This window comes from Podarcis cretensis (genome assembly GCF_951804945.1).
Source record: "Podarcis cretensis genome assembly, chromosome: 8".
In the NCBI taxonomy this organism is placed as follows: Eukaryota; Metazoa; Chordata; class Lepidosauria; order Squamata; family Lacertidae; genus Podarcis; species Podarcis cretensis.
The window spans coordinates 24837842-24861929 of NC_137177.1; the positions used below are offsets into that span (position 1 = coordinate 24837842).

The 24088-nt window shown below is 45.7% G+C and overlaps 1 protein-coding gene across 9 annotated transcripts in view; it reads right to left on the reverse strand.

The window, feature by feature from the left end:
* PTPRU (protein tyrosine phosphatase receptor type U) overlaps positions 1 to 24088 on the reverse strand; it is a 379961-nt gene that overhangs the window by 153622 nt on the left and 202251 nt on the right. For all 9 annotated transcript variants that reach the window (XM_079985896.1, XM_079985895.1, XM_079985889.1 and 6 more), the window contains exon 8: positions 809 to 1117. In XM_079985896.1, the coding sequence (XP_079842022.1) occupies positions 809 to 1117 (309 nt within the window). The remainder of the gene's footprint in view (positions 1 to 808; positions 1118 to 24088) is intronic.

Below are 24088 nucleotides of genomic sequence, written 5' to 3' on the forward strand. Positions count from 1 at the left end.
ACTTAGTAATAAACTCATGTTTATCCATCTGATGGCATTGAGGTTGCTTCAGGAGCTGTACACACCTTCAGGCATGCTTCCATCCAGCCCTCTCTTCCTTAAAGCTCTACTTGGGCATCATTCCTGAACAGGAAACCTCCTCCAGTGTAGGAAGTACAAGGCCACAGCTGCTAGCCCTGCCCCCAACATCTGTGGCTGCACCCACTCAGTCCCCAACTTTCCCATGTTGAGCAGACAAAATTTAAAGGGAGAGTTCTGCTTGCATTCAAAGAAACTTGGGTAAAAGTCCTGTCCCACCCCGTGAGTCTTCTCTGCTCAACATGCGAAGGTCAAGAACTGAGTAGGCAAAGCTGATGTGCTTGGGGGTGTTAATGGGTGGGTCTTATGTTAATTCCCCTTCCCATGGTTTAACTAAAGGATGGAGGGGAACTGTAGTCATTCAGATATTCTAGGACTACAGCTCCTTCACCCTTGATCATTGGCTATTCTGACTGAGACTGATGGGAATGGGAAACAACATCTAGAGAGCCAAAGGTCCCCCATTCCAGTTTAAACCTTTGCACGTTTATCCAAATACCTGAACACTCCTTAAGTCTGTATGGCTAGAAGATCCCATCTGCTGCATCTGTATTTGTACCTTGATGCATTATTCTCAATAAATCAGCATCATTAATCTAGCAGGACATAACTCTGCTTGGATGGGGTTCTGATAAGCTGTTCTCCTTTGTGTCCCTTAATGAAAACAGTTTCTAGATCTCAGAGGACAAATCTCTCTCCCCTGCCTACCCACAGAAGATACAAGACTCACCATCTTCATCCGTCTGAAATATCATCTCTTTCCCTTCTTTCCGCCCCTCGGGGTTGGAGAGGATAAGCTTGACGTGGATGTTTTTGTAGGGGAGGAGGTTCTTGATGGTGTAGCGGTTGGCGTTGCGCTCCATCTTCACGCACTCCCGGAATGTCTGGTTGTGGCCAGTGCCCACAGCGTAGCGATAGCAGAGCGTGACGGTATAAGTGTGGCATCGCGTCAGGTTGTAGCCCAGAGGTTCCCACTGAAGGGTCAGCTGCCTGGACTGGATCTCAGCAAACGCAAGGCCCTTGGGAGCCCTCATGGGTTCTGCCGGAGAAAACAGAGAGAGAAGTGAATGCTTCGATGGCACGAGAAAACACCACAGATCCTGGAAAGCCAGTCACTGGCGGACAACAGGGGCAGGGCCATAACCCAGGAACAGAATGTCTGCTTTGAGTGAATGGCGTCTCAGGCTCAATCCCTCATAATTCTAATCCCAAAACCTTCTCTTTTTAGTAGACATATTTCCCCATCTCTGTGGGCTTTGTTTTCTGATTATTTTTAATTGTTGGCAAAGAGCCTCCTGACGGGATTTTCTGTGGTAAAGGCTGCTCCTGTGAAAGAAGCCAGAGTGCTTTGGAGAGACGCTTCAATCTAGGGAGGTGTCTTATCCAGAGAGTGGCAGCCAGCCCCTCTGCTTGTCCCACTGCTCCCATCACTAGTAGAGAATTAGCAGCAGCAGCAGTGCTGATTTTGGGTGAGGTGTCACTAGCACCAATTCTCTGCCAGCGGTGTAGGTGGCAGCACAGGCAGCATGCCCACTTGGGCACTTCCTCAGGGGCCTGCTTCCTGGGGCAGCTGCTTCACCTTGCCTTGTGGTTGGGCCTGGCCTGTACACACAGGACTCTGTGAATGAGAAAACAAACGTGACTGCAGTAAGAACACAACCCACACCAACTGCGGAAGCACATATAGTTTTGGTGCCTCTGACCATCTCTATTCCCAGTGACCGACCTTGGGGCCTCCAATTTCAACAGTGTCCTGTGTGATGGCAAAATTCAGCACCGCCCCCGCCTCTCACAATTCCATTCTACATCATAGTTGTGGTGCCCCCAAGGCTTTGCACCCAGTGTCCCATAAACCCACCTCTGCTATTTCATTGCCATTTCAAGCTGTTGGTTTTCAGCAATGTCTAAGGCAGAATAAAAGCAACACCGGACGAGCAAACTCTCGCAATATTTCAGGCAACGACAGCTCCCCTGTGTCTGCAGGGCACTTCCTTCTGGTTAAATATTTGGAATTTTTCATAAACATCATTGGAAGAGACAGAGCGAGGTGAAATACCAGACGAAGCAAAATGCAGCCATAGCATCCCTCTCAGGTCTTTGGCAGCTTACCCGGACCAATCAATCTAACCGCTCTGTCTCTTTTCTCTCCTATAATGATAAAAATCTATCAATTTTATGAGGGTTGTTTTTCTATAGCTGTTATTTTAAAGGTATTTTAGTTGTCCACATAGAGCCTGAATTTACACTGCGGTGGCAACATATAAGTGGGGATACATTTCAATAAAATTACCATTTCTATCATGATTTTGGGTTGTTGTTGCAGTTGTTAAAATGGAAATGGTGTCCCACTGGATTTTATCTCTGTATTCCGAAGTTGTTTTGTAGGAATCGGAATGTGTCTGAATGTGCTCTGAAAATCCAAGAGAACCTCTTGAGCTCTTTAGATGGTGATTTACAAGCCTCTCTTGTTGATTTAAATGCCATCTTTGCAATGTGTATGATGTTTTGTTGGTTGGTTTAAGGATTTGATAGCTGGTTTTTAGTTTTTGTTTAAAGCCATTCTAAAGAGCAGCTTCCAAGGCAGATTAAAAAAACAAAAACCCACACCTTTGAATTCACAAGGCTTATAAACCAAACACAACACAACAATAACCTGGCCAGCTAAAATCCAAGCTAAGAACAGAAGTCTAAATGAACTGGGGGGAAATAAAGGTTTTTGACAGGAACTTTAAAGATAATGACTTGCTGCCCAGCAAGACTTTAAGGGGAGAGACTTCCAGAGTCAGCGCCCTGAATCTTGAAGAGACAGAGAAACTGTCGGCAGGTAGCTCCTGGGTCTTTACATTTGGTAGATGGCCTGTTCTGAACATGGTATTACTCTCCTTGAAGAAACATGTATGCACTCTGAAGTTACCTCTCAATCCCAAACTATCACTCGAGGCCTAAAAGACCTCAGTGGTGAGAACTGATTTTCCAGCTACAGATAGACTGAGACAGCCTGACTTCAGCAATCTATTCTCTGATAACCTCCCAAATGGGCTACTGCAATGTACTCTGCATGGGGCTTCCCTTGGAGATGGTCCAGAAGCCACAGCTGCTGCAGAACGTTGCTGCCAGGTTCTTATGTGGAGCAATGAGATGCGTCACCAATAATGAGATGCGCCACCAATCCATAAAGTACTGCACTGTTTGCCTGAAGGTTACTGGGTCCATTTCAAGGTGATACTACTCATGTACAAAGCCCTGAATGGCTTGGGATCCAAGTACTAAAAGGAGTGCCTTCACTAATATCTACTGGCTCATGCTTTGAGATCAGCAGGCGAGGCCCTGTCCATGGTCCCCTCAAACAAGCACGGCCTACCAGGTGATGACACCAAGCAGGGTCTTCTCGGTGGCAGCAACCCAGTTGCAGAATTCCCTCCTAGTGGATATCTGGTGGTCCCCCAAGCTATTCTCTTTCAGGCTTTGGTACGTACCGCATTTTCCCATGTATAAGACGCCCCCATGTATAAGACAACCCCTATTTTTTGGGACCACAACAAAAATTGCCCAACGTTTTTGAGCTTTTTTTTGGGGGGGGGATATGCTGATTTTTAATTTTTAATGTGACCTTCTTTTAGCAAAAGAGAGAAAAATGAATTCTCAAAGGTTCTCTGTGAGGAGGGATTCACTATTAAACCACGCTGGAAATTGTAGCTCTCTGTGGGGGAATAAGGGTCTCCTAACAAGTCTCAGCACCCTTAACTACAATTCCCAGGATTCTTTGGCAGCAGCCATGATTGTTTATAGTGCTACAGTGCTGCTGTAAATGTACTGACATGGCCCAAGTGAGGATTTCAACCTGGCCTCCCCAAGTCCCTGACTTTTTACATCAGGTTTGCTTTCAAGTGGTTTTTTCAATCACTGCACACAAGCGCACCAGAGCTTTGGTAAACAACAGTCTCAATGCAAGTATCAAGAGTGCATTTTATCAGTGGAGCCCACATGCACATTGGCAAAACAGAAGAGTGTGGTGGCACTGAAAGCTCCAGCACTACACTACATGGGGGCATCCCAGGTCATCACCAGGGGCTGCCTCTAGGTCTCTGGCTTGGGCCCTGAAATCTCAGGGTCTGGGATACTCCTGACTTGACAACCCTGCTGGCAAGCGGTGCAGGTGTTTAGCAACATATGCGATGTGAGTTCTAACTGGGATTCCAGCCAGTAGCCATTCCTCAGCAGTGCCTGATTTATGCACAAACTAAGTACGTTACAGCTTAGGGCCTCAAATTTTGTGGGGCCTCTAAATGCATGCTAAAGAAAAATAAATTGCAAGTTTTACATAATTGGTTAAAAAAGGGGGAAACAGGGAGACTCTGAGACAAGCATTCTCTGTTTTAGTTGGATTGTTAGTTTTTAATTGCATCATTGCCTATGTGCCAGTATATATGCAAATATGAAATACAATCATTTCTATTTTCGTTGTCCTTTCTGTTGGAATACTACACGTTTTGTTTTGGGGTTTTTTTGGGGGGGTGGTAACGCTATGCAGCGTTTTAACATGACAGCTTAGGGCTTTGGCGTGCTTTAATCTGTCCCTGATGGGACGCAGGTGGCGCTGTGGGTTAAAGCCTCAGCGCCTAGGGCTTGCCGATCGAAAGGTTGGCGGTTCGAATCCCTGCGGCGGGGTGCGCTCCCGCTGCTCGGTCCCAGCGCCTGCCAACCTAGCAGTTCGAAAGCACCTCCGGGTCCAAGTAGATAAATAGGGACCGCTTACCAGCGGGAAGGTAAACGGCGTTTCCGTGTGCGGCTCTGGCTCGCCAGAGCAGCGATGTCACGCTGGCCACGTGACCCGGAAGTGTCTCCGGACAGCGCTGGCCCCTGGCCTCTTAAGTGAGATGGGCGCACAACCCCCAGAGTCTGTCAAGACTGGCCCGTACGGGCAGGGGTACCTTTACCTTTACCTTTTAATCTGTCCCTGAACATCAAGGACCTTATGCCAAAATATGGAATTAAAATATTTTGAATAAGGAAATCACCCGCAATACAAGTCTGCCAATAGAAAGAGTGGAGTCTGATTTATTAGGAAAGGTGGGACACTGCCCCAGCAACCTTACTCAGCCCTTAGTCAGCTCCCACCTGCCTATCTTCTTGCTTATTCAAGGGATGTTAGATTTCAGCAGGTGTCATGGGGTGCCCCATGCCTGGTCCAAGGAGGAGGATGTTGGGAAGTCCCCAGCAGGAGCTGGGGGACTGTGGTGTGGCTCCCTGAGAAATCAGGGAGGGATGGACACAGAGGTGTGCAAGAGGAACAGGGAGGAGCATTCAGCACTGGAATCACAGTGTCTCATGATGATTGGAGAAGGCTAGTGGAAGCTGGAGAGCTAACCCTGAGCAGAAAGAGTAGTCACCGGCAGAAGCTGATCAGATAAGAGGAAGGCCCCCAGTGCCTCCTTCCCCACCACCACTGTCACCTCAAGCATATCAGCAGGCAAGGAGAGAGGAGCAAAGCCAGTTGAGGGTCTGGCAACATGTGGACAACAGCGCAACTCCACTGACCGCTGAATGCAGGTGGGGAAATCCTGACTCCACTCTTTACAGCTGCTCGCAGGTGGGCAGACAAGCAACAGACAAGGGGCACGATACCCCCACAACTGTAATTGTTAGGCACAATATGTGCCCAATACTGGGAGGGCAACTTAAGGTGCAGAAGAGCTGGGTGCCCTTGTAACCCAACTTCCCTGGGTGGGTGTTTGGCAGAGGGGTTGTGTAAGGACCAAGGAGCGACAGAAGGTGGTGGAGCCTTGTCAGAGGAGGAGGGCGGTGGAGCCATGTTGGAGGGATGATCGGCAGGTGTCAAAGTCAAGCGTAGGAGTGATGCCATGTCAAGAGCAAAGAGGGGTCAGGAGTAGAAGTAGCGTAGAGTCAAGAGGAGAGGAGAGAAAGGCTGCAAGCAGCCAGGTCGAACCGAGGGCTGGGGGTTTTGAACTGTGAATGACATTGGAGGAGCATTCAGTCTGAGAGCATCCCATCCTCCTGTCCATACCTCAGTGCCAAATCCCGACCACAACAGAAGAGAGGAAGATGGGGGCAAAACTAGGCTTTGTTGTCTCTGTCAGTCATTGCCTCTGGCTCCCCCTACTGTTGGGCTCCCTGTCTTCTGCCCTACAAGTCACAATGGACACCAGTCGCTACTGATTAGACAGATCACAGCAACAACACACTACAAGACCTGCCATTACATGTAGGACTGCAGAGATTGAGGTCCAGAGGGAAATTTGCCCATTTGTTCTCTAGTAGAAATTCCTTGTTACCAATACATCACCACAACTGAAGCTCCCAGAAAAACCAAAAGTTCAAGGGGAATATCATAGATTCCAGACATCACTTAAGTTTTTTAAAAAAAGGTCTGGGGGTGTGCACAGGCATCAGGGGAAAGGCAAATGTCTTGCATGCAGAAAGGTCCCAGTTCACTCTCTGGCATCTCTGTGTAGAACTGGGAAACATTCTTCCCTGAAACCTTGGGAAGCTGTTGCCAGTTATTGTAGATGAGGGATGGGAAACCCGTGGCTCTCCAGACGCTGTTGAACTCCAACTCCCATCAATCCCAGCCAGCACTGCCAATGGTCAGGAATGATGGCAGTTGTAGTCTGTCAACATCTGGAGGGCCACAGGTTCCCCATTCTTCAAGTAGACAATGTTCAGCTAGATGGACCAATGGCATAACTCAGTAAAAAGCAGCCACTTGTGTTTCTAGGTTCCTAGAGCTAGGATAGATGACTAGGAACAACACTGATTGATTCAGAATTAGTAGAAGGGGCATGAATCATGTTCTCCCTGGGATCCATAAATCCTCTCAGCAGTCTTCTGTTTTTCTCATTCCTCATCAGACTTTTGCCTTTGATGTGGACTCATTAGGCAACGGCACGGAGGGAAAATTGATTAGCTCTGCTCTGCAAGGAGAAGGGGGCTTTCCAGCAAGCTCCAAATAACAAACGTAATAAGGACAGAAGCCCTTGCCTTTTCAACGAGTTCAGCATCAGGCTCTTGAAAGGGACGCACACTTGACAGAGTCATTGAGGAGAGGCTCAATTAGTTATCATAACTGACATCAACAGCAGTTGTCTGCTTTCATAAGGAGTCTGGCTTCTTTGCCACTGTCAAATACAAAGGTTGTTTATCTCAATAATGAAGGATTAATTCAGATTTCTGGCATCAAAGCAGGGAACCCAAGTGGAACCCAGAACAAATATTGTACTCAGAGAAGGGTGAATCCATCAACTTTAGTTTCTCTTGATTTTTAATTTTTCTATTCTTAAGTTCCATTCTCCAAATTTCCAAATCAGAAATTTAAGAATTTTTTTAAAATGTCCTCGTGAAAATAATCAAAATTATAGTGCAAATTTCCCCTGATATACATAGTTCTGTCTGCAATTCTGCCTAATGTACACAGTTTTGTAAAGCAATGTCGCCAAACACAATGCATTTCTGTGTGCTATTTGCACTAAAATGGGCATTTATATGCACACTTTACCCAAGGAGAAGGAGTTTTGCACAAATTACTTAGCTGAAGAATTACACTGAATTTTGAAGGATGGCCATGTTTCAGCTCATATAGGGTCTCTGAAAGTGCAAATTAGGAAAGTTAGCCTCCCAATGCAAACTAAATGTAATTTCTCTCCTAATGCCCCTGTTTAGCATTCCAGCCAGCCAGCCAGCCATGCCCTTTTTCAGGCTGCTCCATTCCATTTCCTTTGTCTCTTCCTCTTTCCTAAGAAAGTCATGTGTCTCACTGAGCATGCCTAGTTCTGACCAAGCTGTTTTTGGCAGAATTGTGCACAATGGCAGTGAAGATTAACACCTCAACAGTTTTTTAGAGGGTGGGGCCGTCCCCCTCCCCTCCCCTCCCCATCATTGCAAAGAGTATCAGCAGCAGCAACTGTACTGGCAAATGAAGCTCAGTTGGGTTGGAACCACTAAATTCCATATATACATACAACTAAAGCTGATTCTTCTCCACCCAAATATCTGAAGTACTGTCACATGGAAGATGGAGCAAGCTTGCCTTCTGCTACATCAAAAGATAGGACCCAAACAGGTGGAGTCAAATGGCAAGAAAGGAAATTCCAAGTAAGCTTTAGAATAAAAAAAATTTGACTGCAAGAGCTGTTCAATGGTGGAATGGACTGCCTCGGAAGGTGGTGGACTCTCCTTCACAGAAGGCTTTTCAACAGAGGTTGAATGGCCGTCTCACAGAGATTCCTTATACAAATTTAGATAGATGATAGATAGATAGATGATAGATAGATGATAGATGATAGATAGATAGATGATAGATAGATAGATAGATAGATAGATAGATAGATAGATAGATAGATAGAGATAGATGATAGATAGATAGATAGATAGATAGATAGATAGATAGATAGATAGATAGATGATAGATAGATAGAGATAGATGATATAGATAGATAGATGATAGATAGATAGATAGATAGATAGATAGATAGATAGATAGATAGATAGATATAGATGATAGATTAGATAGATAGATAGATAGATAGATAGATAGATAGATAGATAGATAGATGACAGATAGATAGATGATATAGATAGATAGATAGATAGATAGATAGATAGATGATAGATAGATAGATAGATAGATAGATAGATAGATAGATAGATAGATGATAGAGATAGATAGATAGATAATAGATAGATGATGATAGATAGATGATAGATAGATAGATAGATGATAGATAGATATAGATAGATAGATGATAGATTTAGTTAGTTAGTTAGATAGATAGATGATAGATGATAGAGAGATAGAGATAATTTAGCAGTTATTCCTGTGCTGCAGGGGTTGTGCTAGATGACTCTTAAGGTCCCTTCCAACTCTGTTATGTCACAATTGCTATTTGTTGTCCTCCAATGAGGTTTGGGGAGGCTCAGCTGGAATGTAAGATGAGGTTCAGACAGAACACAACACCAGGCTGGATACAAGCTGTGCTCTGAAAAACCCTAAGATATGAAGTTGTTCCAGAAACAAGTAAGCTGCAATAAAGCCCTTTTATAGTAGCATTACCAGGTGCAGCCTAATTCTTAACACCACCCAAGCTGCAAAATGCTGCTCTACTTGAAAGGGCTCAGCAGTCTGTAGCAATCTCCTACTGCAACAGAGCAGTGCAGCCTAAGATCTTCCAGGATCTTAAACAGCTGAGTCCTTTAAGCCAGGGGATGGCGGTGTCACATCCTTGAGTTGTGAGGATGGGGGGCACTGACCACACATGTTCATCTTGTAGCCGTGCTTTTGCATACCTGTCCATTCAGATTTGCAGTCGTTGCCTCCATCACCTGCGGAAGAGGAATCTGACTCCTAATACCTGTCACTCATGGGATTTTCACTCCTAGGAGGAGACTCTTGTGGGGTTTTCCCCCTCAGGTGCTAAAATAACTTGCTTAGTCTTATGTATTATGCACTTCGACTTGGAATGTGTCTGTGGGTGGGAACACTGTTTTGATGTCCTGCCTCAGGCAGCAGAATGTATTGCACCAGCTGCGATGCTTGTGAACAATTCACTGCTTTATGCTCCCGCCTCTCACTTGCCGTTAAGAGTGTAAGCCTGGCGGGCAGGGCCTGTTGTCTTGTTTTCATTTATGTACCGCACCTAGTTAATGTAGGTGCTCTGGAAAGGCATAAATTAACAAATAAAGTAAGATTTAGAAGGGCACGTTGCTATACCTGCTGGTGCGCAACAGACCAAGGAAGCCTGGAGCTGAATAATGTTCCTAGGAATCAAAGGCGCCATCCAAGTTCCAAGAAGCTAACATCCTGACATATAAAGAGAAGCACTTGTAGGCAGTCGGGTGAATACAGGGAAGCAGATAAAGACACTGTGAGACAGTGATGCTGTGCATCCAAGCCCTTCAGTAGATCAACTGCCCTTGATGCTAGTGCAGAAAGAGACTACTAGGCTGGTAAGCAAGAAAGCCCAATGGGACCATGAGCCACCATTCCTGAAAGCACCACCTTGGCTGGCAGAGAGTTACTAGATCCAGTCCAAGATCTTAGCATATAAAGCCATAAATGGCTTGGAACCTGAGTATCTAAAAGTGCACCTTCCACAGATCTTTTCTTCCTCCCTCTGGGAAGTACGCCTTCTTTATGCAGTGATGCAGGGGGAAAACTGGACCTGCTTGTTTTTGTTGCAGGTACCTATTCCAATGGAGCAGCAGCATGAAGCAAAAGCAAGAAGACCCCCTGTTTTTCTGCAGTTTACTTTTTTCTGTGCATCTCTGTTCCAAGGAGGGAACAGGCATGCTCAGCTAAACAGATCAAGATTTAACCACCCACTGCCAGTTATTATGCAGGGGTTAAATCCTACTGGGAACCCACAATATTAGGGAATTGACTCCCACCCTCTCAGCCCATCAGCTGACATTCTAAGTGGTGTCTGCTAATTGACAGCTGGGCGTGGTTTGAGGAAAATGGCTTTGAAAGGCAAAGTGGACCCCCTGTGGGGTGAGGATTGGCCTGTGGACAAGAGGTTTCCCACCCCTGGACCAGAGTTTATTTTGAACCATAACTCCTGTTTTACACTTAATGACAAACCAGGAATTGGTGGAAGCAAATCCAGGAGCTGCATGCAACACTGTTGTTCCACTAGCACAACAGATTTCCTGTTTTAATTGTTGTAACCTGTCCCAGGACCTTAAGCTGCAGGGCAGGTAAGTTGTTGTGGTTGTGGCTGTTGTGGTGGTGGTTGTTGTGGTTGTTGTTGCTGCTGCTGCTGTTGTTGTTATAAAAGACACTTTAGTTGTGGGGAGGAGAGGTTAGCCAAGAACTGTAGTGGGATACTCAAGAAGTGTGAAAGCCAGTGGATAACTAAATTCTAAACCACTCTCTAGCCCAGAAGGTTAGCCTGCATCACAAAGACTGACTTCCTCAATAATTCTGCTTTAATTGGGAATGGGGGGAAGAAATAGGGGAAAACATGGGGAATGAGGGAAAGAAAGATAATCAAAAATATGCATACAAAAACCCGCTTGGTGGCGGGGGGAATATGAGCTTGCTGAGTCAACTCCCTGTTATTATTCACAAGAATCATTAATGAGAATATTAATGGGAATAATGAATACTATCACTTTGAAAGATGTTATCAACATGATCACTTTCAATTGTTGTGAATCACAGATACTTTGGAAGCACGCCTCTGCAAACACTTGCACAAACGCTGAAGTGTGGGAAATGGAGACACAGCCTAACAAGCGTTAACTAATCAGAGTGGCACATGGGGAAACCGAGACCTGAACTTCGTTCGAACTCTCAAGATGTATCCGAAGGCATTCTGACTATCACATTTCAGAAGGGAGCCCATATTGATTTGCGGGTGGTGATCAGAGAGCTGTGCTAAGGCCCTTTGGGCAGGATCCAGCATGAGCAGGGCAACAAGACCCTAAACTGTTCTCAGAACTGAATAGTGAGATGAATATCAAGCATGGGGTTTTTATTCCAGGGCGCCTGGTCAAGAAAGCTGCTGACAGCCGGCTGAGGTCATGGTTGCTGGAGCAGAGGTGAGTAGTTGCCCAAAGCGGGTGAGACAGCAGGACAGGATCAATGCCTGTTCTGCTCTGGGATAAGCTAAAGGTATTATAGCAAACGTTTAAAAAATACCAAAGGTCAAAAGCAAGGTCAAAGCACCACACAGGAACAAGGCTGAGGTATGGAAGTGCTGCAGGACATGAGCACAGAGGACCTGAGGCTATGACCTCATCAATACAAGTTATTGAGTGTTCTCTGCATCTCTGGCAGACTATAAACATCAGTGGTAATAATATACTTGTCCTTCCATCTTGCTTGCTCAATTCCAACCATGACCCACTACCATCACCTCTAACCGTCTGTTTAACTGCCCTATATGTATCGGAACCGGGGCTTTTCTTGTTATAGGAGGACTTTGGGGGGGTGCAGAAGCTTCCAAGATGGCCATCGTCCCTCAGTTATTGAAGCAGCTGCGACTACGAAGTAGAGACAGATGCCTGTGGAAAACCCACAAGCAGGAGGTGAGCACAAAAGCTCCCTCCTCTACTGTGGTTCTCATCAACTCATATTCGAAAGCACTGCTACCTCTAGCTGTGGAGGCAGAACACAGCCTTCACAGCTAGTAGCCTTTGGTGACCCTCTCCTCCATGAGCTTGTCGAATTCTTTTTTAAAGCCATCTAGGGTGTTGGCCCTCACTGTGAAGGAAGTTCCATAGTTTAACTATGCACTGAATGCAGAAGTACTTTCCTTTCATTTGTTCTGATTCTCCGAGCATTCAACTTCAGTGGATGTCCACAAGTTCTAATGTTATGCGAGGGGGAAGGTTTGTTGTTGTTTTTTTCAGTTTTCTGCTTCTGAAATGTTGTCCAGATCAGTTGGGGTCCAACCACTTCTAGCACCACGCTAGCTTCCCCTGCGCCAAACCACAGTTTAGTGTTTATTGTGCATGATCAGATCTTGGTGAGGTGGGATACAGTTGGGATTCTGTTGTTGTTTAGTCGTTTAGTCGTGTCCGACTCTTCGTGACCCCATGGACCAGAGCACGCCAGGCACTTCTATCTTCCACTGCCTCCCGCAGTTTGGTCAAACTCATGTTAATAGCTTTGACAACACTGTCCAACCATCTCGTCCTCTGTCGTCCCCTTCTCCTTGTGCCCTCCATCTTTCCCAACATCAGGGTCTTTTCCAGGGAGTCTTCTCTTCTCATGAGGTGGCCAAAGTATTGGAGCCTCAGCTTCAGGATCTGTCCTTCCAGTGAGCACTCAGGACTGATTTCCTTAAGAATGGATACGTTTGATCTTCTTGCAGTCCACGGGATTCTAGAGAAGCATTATTCTGGAGGAAAAGTGAACAGCTAAATTTTGAAAGAAGGGGTGTTTTTTTGGTCTGTGTTTTAAACCTAGCAGTTCATTCTCGCCACAAGTAATTTCCACATCTGTTTCTTGTTGTTTTAATTTGCAAAGGAGCATAATGGTGACAGCGGGGATTTTCAAATTAAAATTGAAGTAATAGAAGATGTTGTTCTTTCAAAACTTTTATTTATTTACGATTTCATGGAAAGCTATGCCCCTCCATGCAAAGCTTTCACCACCCCCACCAAACTAAAACTATGACGAAAGCCGAAGTGGCAGAGGGACATGACTGCACAATTGCATTTTTTAACTGAAATTAAAAACTTACTAACACTTAAATGGCACATATGAAGAATTCTGCTAGCTACATTCTAGAAATGGAATTACTGACCAGATTAAGACTGGGATAGAATTAACCATGATGATCACCCACATGGATAGTTTAAAGGGAGGATTAGAAAAATTCATTGGAGGATCAGACTACCAATGGCTACCATCAACACAGCCTATGTCCCACTCCCACTGTTAGCCAGAGGCAGTATGCCTATCACAAGTGGGAAGGTCACTGTTGCAGTCAGGACCAACTTCTTGTGAGCATCCAATTAGCCACCATGGGAACAGGATGCTGGACTGCATGGATCTTTGGCCTGATCCAGCAGCTTTTCTTGCATCCAAATTGCAAGAATCCCAGAACATTCATGGAAGCAAATTAATCCACCTTGCTCATCCCAGCTATAATTGCATATTGTCAATTACAGTGCATTTAATTTTTAATACCGTCTTGTTTGTAAGCCACCCAGGGAGTATTTATCAATGGATTTTCCTATAAACTAATAAAACACATACATATCAATCCCAGGGCACTTTTCGGCTCAAAGCCACATACGAAGAAGTTTGCTCCGTAATTTGCAGGCCTACGTGAGATGATACAACTGCTGGCTCCACAATTTACATACCAATCTAACAAGGGACACATTTCAGCTGCGGTGCTGAGAATTACATGGGTGTCCTGCTCATACTGCATGATGCTCAGCGTGGTATATATGGGGCACACAGTTTCCTAACCAAGTAGTGGCTACATCCAGAGCCAGTTAGATTAAGACGTGGGACTATTAGAGCAATCCAAACCCCTGACTAGAAGATGCAAGGATTAATGGAAAGATGCAGCTGTTGCAGCAGCCTCAGCCTTGTTGCTTGTGTTGTCCAGGGCTCACATTTTCACTATCCTAGCTCTGCAGCAACTAAGATTGGGCCTATTGCCATCATGTGATGGCAGCAGCTGTCTCAGGATCCAGGATAATTTCCATGGCTGCTGGGAGAGACCAAGATGCTGGACTACCTGTAGATGGGTGTTGGGCCTGATCCAGCATGCCTTTTCTTAGGATCTTATACTGGGCACAAAGAAGGGTCAGCCCAGCTATGGATTTCCCTGCCTCTGGGTGTTGTGGGAAGAGATTATGGGCCTAAATTAAATTGATGGAAGGAGATCAATACCACATAAGAGGAATTGTTGGTCCACATCTGACATGTGTAGAAGAGCCCCACCCCAAATTCTCAACTCGTGGCCAATGCACTTGGATGGTTTCTCAGGAACAGCACAAGTCGGAGCTGAGAAAGTGGCAGTCTTGAAGCTTCAATCTCCTTTCTAAAGTTCAGTGTTATTTAAATGATCAGTGGCAAACAGACAGCCTGGCACCCCTGGGCCAATGCAAGCAGCCTCGCAAGTGCTTCAGTCAAAGATCAGCTAACAAGGATGTCTGAAAGCATTAATATTGCTGAATATATCCATACAATTAGCGCCACTACAAAAGTTGCCTGTGCTTATAGCTGCCGATACAGCTGTAGTACACCCTGGTGCAGCAACTCAATCCATGTCAATCACTGCCGGCAACATGGTACAGCGCAGGGGGAATCTCCCTGTGTTCAAGGGCTGCTTCCAGTAAAGGCTGGCAACTGTTCACATCCGAAAAAGGCTGGCACAGGCAATGGTGCTATTACTGCACAGAAGGAATTTCTGCTACTATGGAAAGTTTTTTGAGGGGTACTGCTCTCCGCTAGAAGAGAAGAAAGGAGGGTTTTTGATTACAAGTGCTGCAAAGGTTGCACTCTGATTTGTCTGAATATATTCAGCTCCTGAAAACCAGCAGTTATTAATGGCTACCTATAGAGGTGACCAAACTCTTCCCTAGTTCTCAAATTAAAACCCATCTCCACTATACATTTAAAGCAGCATCATGCCACTTTAACCAGTCACTGCTTCTGCCAGAAATCCAGGAAATTGTATTTATTGAAGGGTGCTGACTGAGTTGTTGTTAGGAGCCCCCCGATCTGAGAACTACATTTAACATAATAAGAAACTGCATTGCACCAAGTTAGGCCATTGGTCCAGTAGTGTCAACACTGGCCACCAGCAGCACTCCAGAGTTTCAGACAGGTGGCATTCCCAACCATACCTGGAGATGCTCTACCACTGAGCTACAGTCCTTCCCTGAAATCCCAGAGTTCCCTAGGAAGAGGAATTGATTGTTAAACTATTCTGAAAATTATAGCTCTGAGAGGGGAATAGGGTCACCTAACAACCCTCAGTGACCTGGTGTGCTCTGGCCCATGGGGTCACGCAGAGTCGGACACGACTAAACAACAACAACAACTCTCAGCACCCAAATGGCAGTTCCCACATTTTTTTGTGGGGAGCCATGACTGTTTGATACTGCTTGAAATGTACAGGCGCCTAACTTGAAAGTGACTCAAACTGGGAGATTTTAGATTTCCCTCTCAGTGCAATGCAATGCAATCCATTCTGTTTCCTACTATGGCCAACCAGATGCTTTCATGAATCCCACAAGAGAGCACATGAGGCTCCTATGTAGTGTCAACAAATCATATGATGGAGGAACTTTTCATATCATGCACAACTTCTCAATGCCCAATGATTCTTCCAGCAGCTGTACTACTTTTCTGAAACATAGAGAGGTTGGTAACCAGAGACACAAGAGCCATACTGCTGTAATGCTCAGCTTCCCCATGCTCTTTGTAAGGCTGGCGAGCTGTCCAGCAAGGCAGGAGCTGCTCTAGCATGGGAGCTATCCAACCAAAGACCCAGAACTAACATGTGAGACTAGGAGATGAGTTGAATGAAGCACTGCACCACCAACAGCTTGGCAGCAGCTGACCTTGCTCCCTCCACCTCTTTCTGGCACATCAGTGGGAGACACCTGATGTTCCTTACCATCTCACTTCATTCCACGGAGGGCTCAGAGAAGGAAGGTTTTGTGTTGGCAGGTATACACTGCACCTTCTGATGGTAGCCTTGAACCTGACTCATTGCCAGTGGAACACAGAAAAATGCTTCATGCAGCCAAATGATTTGTCTCCAGGGATCAGTGTTGCCTACTCATGATTCTCATATATATATATACATATATATATATATGTATATATATATATATATATATATAATTTTCAAATACAAAACAAAATTATACACTCCATACATCTTAATTACATCTTGTTTCTCTTTTTTCGACTTCCCTCAACTTGTCTGTAAATCCTTCATATTTTAACTTTAAACACATTTCTATTTTGTTGTTTATATTATTACTGTAAAACTTCATCCCCTTTTAATGCTTATTTCCCATCACAATGCTTCATTGAAACTTACAAACGTAATCTGATTATCACTTAATTTTTGCAAATATTCAATAATTTTTTCCCAATCTTCTGTGAATCTTTGATCTTGTCGGTTTCGGATCCTTCCTGTCATTCTGTCCAATTCTGCGTAATCTATCATTTTTGTTCTCCATTCTTCTAACGTAGGTAGCTCCTCTTGTTTCCATTTCTGGGCCATCAATATTCTTGCTGCTGTCACTGCATACAAAAATAACTTCTTTTCTTTCTTATTTATCTCGTTACCTGTAATGCCTAATAAAAATGCTTCTGGTTTCTTAACAAATGTGTATTTCAACATTTTCTTCAGTTCATTATAAATCATTTCCCAAAAGCTTTTTACTTTCTTACATTCCCACCACAGCCTACTCATGACTCTCAGCAGCTCTCAAAGACGTCTGACTTTCCAGTCACTTGCTAACCTGGTCCACTTTTTAGCTGGAGATGCCAAGAACTGAAGAAGGGAACTTCTACATGCACAGCATGTGCTCTTCTCTTGAACTATAACCCACCACATCCCACACGCATGTGTGAAGCTTAGCAACTGGTAGGCATAAGAACTCAAGAGGATATCTGGTCCCCTATGTCTGCAAATGCTCCAGGTGGTGTGATGACAGTAACATCACAGGTGGGACATCTTCCAGGGCAGTGTGCTGTACCATTGCCTTGTTGTTGTTGTTTAGTCGTTTAGTCGTCTCTGACTCTTCGTGACCCCATGGTCCAGAGCACGCCAGGCACTCCTGTCTTCCACTGCCTCCCGCAGTTTGGTCAAACTCATGCTGGTAGCTTTGAGAACACTGTCCAACCACCTTGTCCTCTGACGTCCCCTCCTCCTTGTGCCCTCCATCTTTCCCAACATCAGGGTCTTTTCCAGGGAGTCTTCTCTTCCCATGAGGTGGCCAAAGTATTGGAGCCTCAGCTTCAGGATCTGTCCTTCCAGTGAGCACTCAGGGCTGATTTCCTTAAGAAAGGATAGGTTTGATCTTCTAGCACCGCCTTAGGGGGTGTATTACCCAAGAGAGCACTAAGAGCCAAGGTGTAAATAGCTATCAGACTTTGAAAAGCTGGTGTCACTGGATCAAGGTCATTGGTTTTGATGAATTAATTAAACTAAATAATTTTAATTGGATTTTGAATAAACATGGAATTAATTCTTATTGTTTTGAATTTTATTGTGTTCTAATCTTCCTTAGTAGGGCTTGCAAACTGCTATTCTGAATGCTTTTTATAGGGTAGGGGGCATTGGAGATGAAATTATGGAACAAATGAGTGGTGCCCTGAAAACATTTGGGAACTACTGTACCAGGGTGTTGATCTGGGAGTGGGTGTTCTGTCAGAGTCTACTGCCTTGTCATGAACCTGGAATGTACTGGGTCCAGTGGTGGGTTCTCCCCTCTCCAGGATCTCAGACACTTCTGACTGCAGAGTGGTCCTGAAAGGGCGTGGGTGGGACACAACACACCCTGTGACTTTGCAGATGGATGAGACAGCATTCTTAACAGCCTCGGACCACCCCACTCTCAGCTCAAGAAAATAAATAGATAAAAAGGCAGCATCCTTGACCTCCAAAGAGCCAATTAGGGCGACCTTGGGATGTTGGATGCTGTCAGTGTAGAGCTTGCTCCCTTTATGCAGCACCGGAGCTGCAAGGCAACATGTCATGTCAAGTGATGCCCTGCACTGACCACAAGGTCATGGCAGTTCAGTCAGGAACCTCAGAGAGATTTTCCCAGCCTCCTCCTCTCTCGCACACACAGTGCCCCAAGAGAAGAAGAGCAAAGTGACAGGAACAGGGCAAGCCAACTCTGCTCCCAGCATCCTCTCACATGCCTTTGCATCCTCAGCCTCCCTTTGGGGTACCCAAAGAGAACAAGATGTCCCTGCAAGGTGAGGGGACAATGCCAGGCACCCTCGGTAGAATGATTCAATTCCTGGGTGCCTCTCGTTCTGTCCCTGCAGCAGCAGGAGGAGCAGCAGCAGCCCAGCAGTTGTCATGAGGGGAGTGCAGAACATAATCCCACAGCAATCATCTCTTCCTTTGCTGATCAAATGCAAATCTGCACTTCCACTGAAGGTGGGAGTGGGAGAGAGAGAGAGAGAGAGAGAGAGAGAGAGAGAGAGAGAGACAGCAAGGTGCCGGCACTCTGTGAACTATGTTGGGATCACTGAACATGTGACAGGGGACTGACCAGAAATAAAATGAAAAAGACAGACAGGGAGAGCAAAGGGGAGATGAAGAAAGGAGGTGCAGAGAGACAGGCAATGGTGGGAGGGGACTTCCATGAGCACAGACAAAGGCCCAGACAAGAATACAGAAAACGGAAAGACAGGTGTGTGCCTAGATCCTTAAAGTGGAAGGGGCATAGCTCAGAGGTAGGGCATCTTCTTTGCAAGCAGATTCAATCCCCTGGAAGCTTCAGGTAGGACTGAGAATGTCCCTTGTCTGAAAATCTGTCGATCCGTGCAGACAGTACTGTGCTAGATGGATGTGTGGCCTGATTCAGAATAAGGCAGCATTTTATCTTCCCCTTCGGGGGGGGAATGGGTTATCTCAGTTGCAGAACAGTTACTTTCCATGCAGAAGGTCCCTGCTGCAATCCCTTGGCATCTCCAGATAGGGCTGAAAGTGCTAACCTGTCTTAAAGCCTGGAGAGCTGCTGCCAGTCAGTGTAGGCAATACTGCGCAAGATGGACCAATACTCTGACTCAGTAAAGAGCTAAGTTCCTATGCAGTTACTTCACACCTTTCATCTGATTTTTTTTGGGGGGGCTGCCCCCCGCCCCCTCTACTTGGTGCCCCTGTTGTTAAACTACTCTGGAAATAAAGCCATCTCTACCCAGCCCCTCTCCTCCTATAGAAGAGAGCAGGGAATCCTGAGCCATGACAATTGGCCGTCATTCTCATCAATTGGCCTTCTTAGCAGTGGCGCCCTCCCTGTGGGGTGCCCTCCCATCAGATGTCAAGGAGATAAAGCACTAAACAACTTTTAGAAGACATCTGAAGGCAGCTCTCTATCATGCGGTTTGTAATGTTTGATGTTTTATTATGTTTTTATGTGCTGGAAGCCGCCCAGAGTAGCTGGGGAAACCCAGCCAGATGGGCGGGGTATAAATAATAAAATTATTATTATTATTGACTGCTCCAAATATGACTCAAGGGTCTAAACTAAGCAGGCAGACAGAACATTTGTTCTTTCAATGAAGACTTCCTGAAGCTGGTGCCTTCCAGATGTTGCAGATTCCAAATTCCCACCATCCCTGACCATTGGCCATGCTGAAGTGGCTGATGGGAGTTGTAGTCCAAAACATTGAGTAGGGAGACCAAGTGGAAGAACCTTAGGAACCTGCCTAATACTAAGTCAGACCACTGGTTCATCTAGTTTAGTCCTGTCTACACTGGCTGGCAGCAGATCTACAGGGTTTCAGGCAATCCCTGTCCTCCATGGAGATGCAAGAGATTGAATGTGGGTCTTTGTGCATGCAACACAGATGTTCTACGCTTGAGCTACAGCCCCAGCTATCAGGGCACAAGCTTCGCTAGAAAAATTTTGCTAGGTCTGGGTCATGTTTGCTAACTAGGGAACATTGAGGGGAGGCAGTGGCCTGGATCTGAATTTGGAACAAAGGGACAGAGATCAAGAGCAGAAAGCACTGCTAATGAAGCCTGAATCACTAACAAGCTCAACTTGGGAATTCCCAGCTGAGACACCTGGAACAATTCGGGTCATGCCTCCACTATGGCAATCCAGTTAGTGGTGCCTCGAGTCATCTCTAGAGAGAGAGAAAGAGAGAGACGGGATTTGCATCAACAGAGCCAGCAGCCTGCTTGAAAGGCTTAGGGAACAATACAGCAGAGCAAATGCTGCAGGAGGTCGTTGCCGAAAAAGAAAAGGGAAAAGTCAATCAGAGGCAGAGCCATGCACTTCAACTGGCACTGTTTGCGGCGGTTAATGTTCCAGAGCCCCCTCTGCCCATTTTTCCCCATCGCGTGCAGCAAACAGTTCCCCCAAGTTCCCGCTGACACGGCTTCCCCTACTGAGGGCACTTTTCTCTTAAAAGGAATCATAATGCACAGCCCAGGGAGACAAGAGAGCGTGCCTATCATAATCAACTCAAGAGACACTATTATTAACCACCAGAGCACACACTTTCTGTAGCTGCAGAGACTCAGACATCCACGAGTTGCAAATTCAGTGTCTAGGTTAGAAGGGCTCGAAGGTTTCCTTTCCTTTCTTTTTTTCAATGGTGGAAATTAGTTCCATTTCCCATCGTTGTCACTGACAAGTTTCTCACCCAAGGCTGAAGATTGGTGTAGCATTTTAAGAGAGGTAAAGGAGGTCAGACACCTTGTGCTTTTGCTGCCTTCCAAGCACAGACTTCATTTGTCTTCTTTTCTGCTCCGATGAGAACTCGGGGAAGAGGGAAACAGTTCTGCAGGTTTTCAGCATGGCAGGTGTTCCACCACCTTGGCCATGCTTGCTAGGGCTGAGGGCAGTTGTAGTTCAGCAAAATGCCAAGGACCAAAGGTTTCCCACACCTGCTGTATGGCAAGAAGCAGACATCGCTGGACTGGGTTCAGAGGGAGAAGATGATGTCAGAGGTGGACCAGAGGCACCTGGGTGAAGTGCCATGAGCTCCGAGGAAAAACCAGTAGTCAGGATTGAGGAATAAGTCAGAACCATAGAGAAAACCAGGAGGCAGAGAAGGAAATCAGAAGTCAGGCTCATGGAATATCACACACACACACACACACACACACACACACACACACACACACACACACGAAAACACCAGAGTTTAAGAAGACACTGTTGTGCAAGTAAAGAAGTAAGGAAACCCATCTACACCCCTTCCTGTCCAGAAGGATACAATGGCCAGCCTAGTGGATGGAGTCAGACCAGGGGCTGTGAACACTGAAAAGCTGCAACCTGCAGTTTGGAGGGTTACCCAGATGGAGGCGCTGCACAAAAATTCAGCAGTTCCTGAATAATGGAGAGAGCAGGTAAGGGAACAAGTAGCAGTGGCACAGAGGAGGAGGAGGAGGAGCAATTGATACCATCCAGCAGCAATTTCAGGAAGGGCCATAACTCAGTAGCAGAGAACCTGCTTTGAATGCAAAACAGCCCAGATCTAATCCTGGGTATCTCCTGTTGGGATAATTAGATAGCAGATGATGGATAAAGCCCCTGGGAATTGCTACCAGCAAGAATAGACAATTCTGGGTTAAATGGAGAAGTATGATCCAGCATAAAGCAGCTTTCTGTGTTTGTATGACCTTCATTGGTGTCAGAGCGGGCAGTGGGCAACAGTCTGAGGTGAGCCAGAAACCAGAAGCCATGGGACAACGAAGTAGTCAGGGGCAAAGAGCAAGTCCAAAGCAAAAGAGTCAGGCTTGTTGAGGAACAAGCTCAAACAAAGGTCAGGACCAACGGACAAACAAATGATGAAGGGAAAGTAGTAGTGCAGTGGTAGGGCATCTGCTTTGCATATAGAAGGTCCCAGGTTCAACCCCTGGCCTCTCCAGGTTGTCTGAAACTCTGGAGAGCTATAGCCAAGCGCCGTAGACAACACAGAGCTGGATGGATCAATGGTCTGTTTTGGTATAAGGTAGCTTCCTCAGGGCAGCCCCACATGCTCCTACAGTCCTGGAGTATTAGTAGTAGTTTACAAAAGAGCCTTTTAAACATCCCTACATGCCACCTTATTTCCCCAAAGACAGATAATTAAATAAGGAATAATAAGGGAAGAGGGTAGAGAAAGGGAGGGGAAAATAAAGATGAAGAAAGAATAGGAGAGGGAGAGGGAAGGACAAAGAAAACATACCAGATGGTCTGTAATAATGCTTTCTTTTAATGCTGCATATATTTGCACAAAATGTGCCCATATTTCTTTACACCTCTCTTCCATTCCTAGATTTTTATATGCTACTCTCTCCTTGTCTTCCAGGTCCACTAAATCTAAGATCCGGGTAATCTAATGTCTGGTTGAGTTTTGTCTTTCCATTGATGTAATGCCTGTGTTTAAGCAACCAATGCTGCTCTTTTGATTCAAGCCTATTAGAAGATTCTTCACGTCCTTGTACTCTCAGCATATAGAACGAAGTACTGTCCTATTATGCTGTGGCCCTGGGACTCACAGGGCGGTTGTAGTAATAAACAGGTCAAATCAGTGCAGATAAGCAGGTCAGAGCAAAAGGCGGGGGGGAAATTAGGTCAGGCAAAGATCAACAAGTTCAGGCAGGTATCTCTAAACATATCAGGACCCTGGATAGCTCTCGGCATGCCTTACTGGATGAGTTTTAGGAGATGATGTCTCAGCCAAAAGCTGGAAGCGTCTGAAGCCTAATGCAGCCTGGCAAAGCCTAAACTGCACTTGGCTCCATCTACTTGAGGGGGTGGAAGTTCCAGTATAAAAGACATGTGTACAGTTTTGTAGGCACTGACTTCTATGCTGTGAAAGAGATGGGAATATTATCAGAGGGTCATCCTTCTACTCGGAAGAAACTGGGGGAGCTATGTCCTTAGAGCAAGAGAGGGATAATGAGGGTCTCCCCACTAAATGGAGCAACCCTTTAGGAGGTACTAGTTCTTTGGAGGAAAGCATATTATTTCTGAAGCTCCCTCCCTTGCCCTTTCTGCCTGGGGCACCAGGGCAGCCTTACCCATCTTCCCAAAACCCATTCAGATTTAAACATGAATACTCTTGGCCATAAATTATAGACCATGGGCACCAGTGGCTGATAAACCACTTCATCCCCAGCCTTTTATTAATCCAACCTGCTGCCAACAAGCTGTGACTGTTCCTTTACTCGGTTTCTGAAGCAATGATCATTTATCAGTTTAACGTGGCCCCTGTTGGTGAACACAACTGTAAATCTGGATCACAAGAGCCGGCTTCTGTCGGAAAGATTCTCTCTCTTTCCCTGTGCTGTCTCAGGTTAGTCATTAACACTTGCCTAATTGCAGGCATCAGTGACAGTAAACACATCCAGCTTGGAGACAGCCCAAGGACTTAAGGAACTTCATAATACCTTCCCAGGTAGACAGACGGACAGGTACTTAAATAGCTTCCTTGAGCCTCAAACAAAGAACATCCCTACTGTCAGCTTCCAGACTAAGCCACTTTTGTGAACCACAACTCTTGTAAAATGCAAAGTGACTCAGCTATTGATTCTCAAAGTGCGAAGGAGGAAGAACACACAAGCTGCTGTCTGAGCCTTCTCTTGACCAGGCCAGCAGACTGAATAGCAACTAGCCACAGCCATTCCTATTCAGTGCAACATAGGGGACTGCAGCAATTAAAAAAAACCTGCTAGCACATTTGCAAAGCTAAGCAGTGTCCGGTAAGGTTTCAAATTGGATGGGGGACCATGTATTGAGATTCCTGCATTGCAGGGGATTGGGCTAGACGCCCATCAGGATCCCTTCCAGCTCTACAATTCTATGATTTTATCTGTGAATGAGCCAT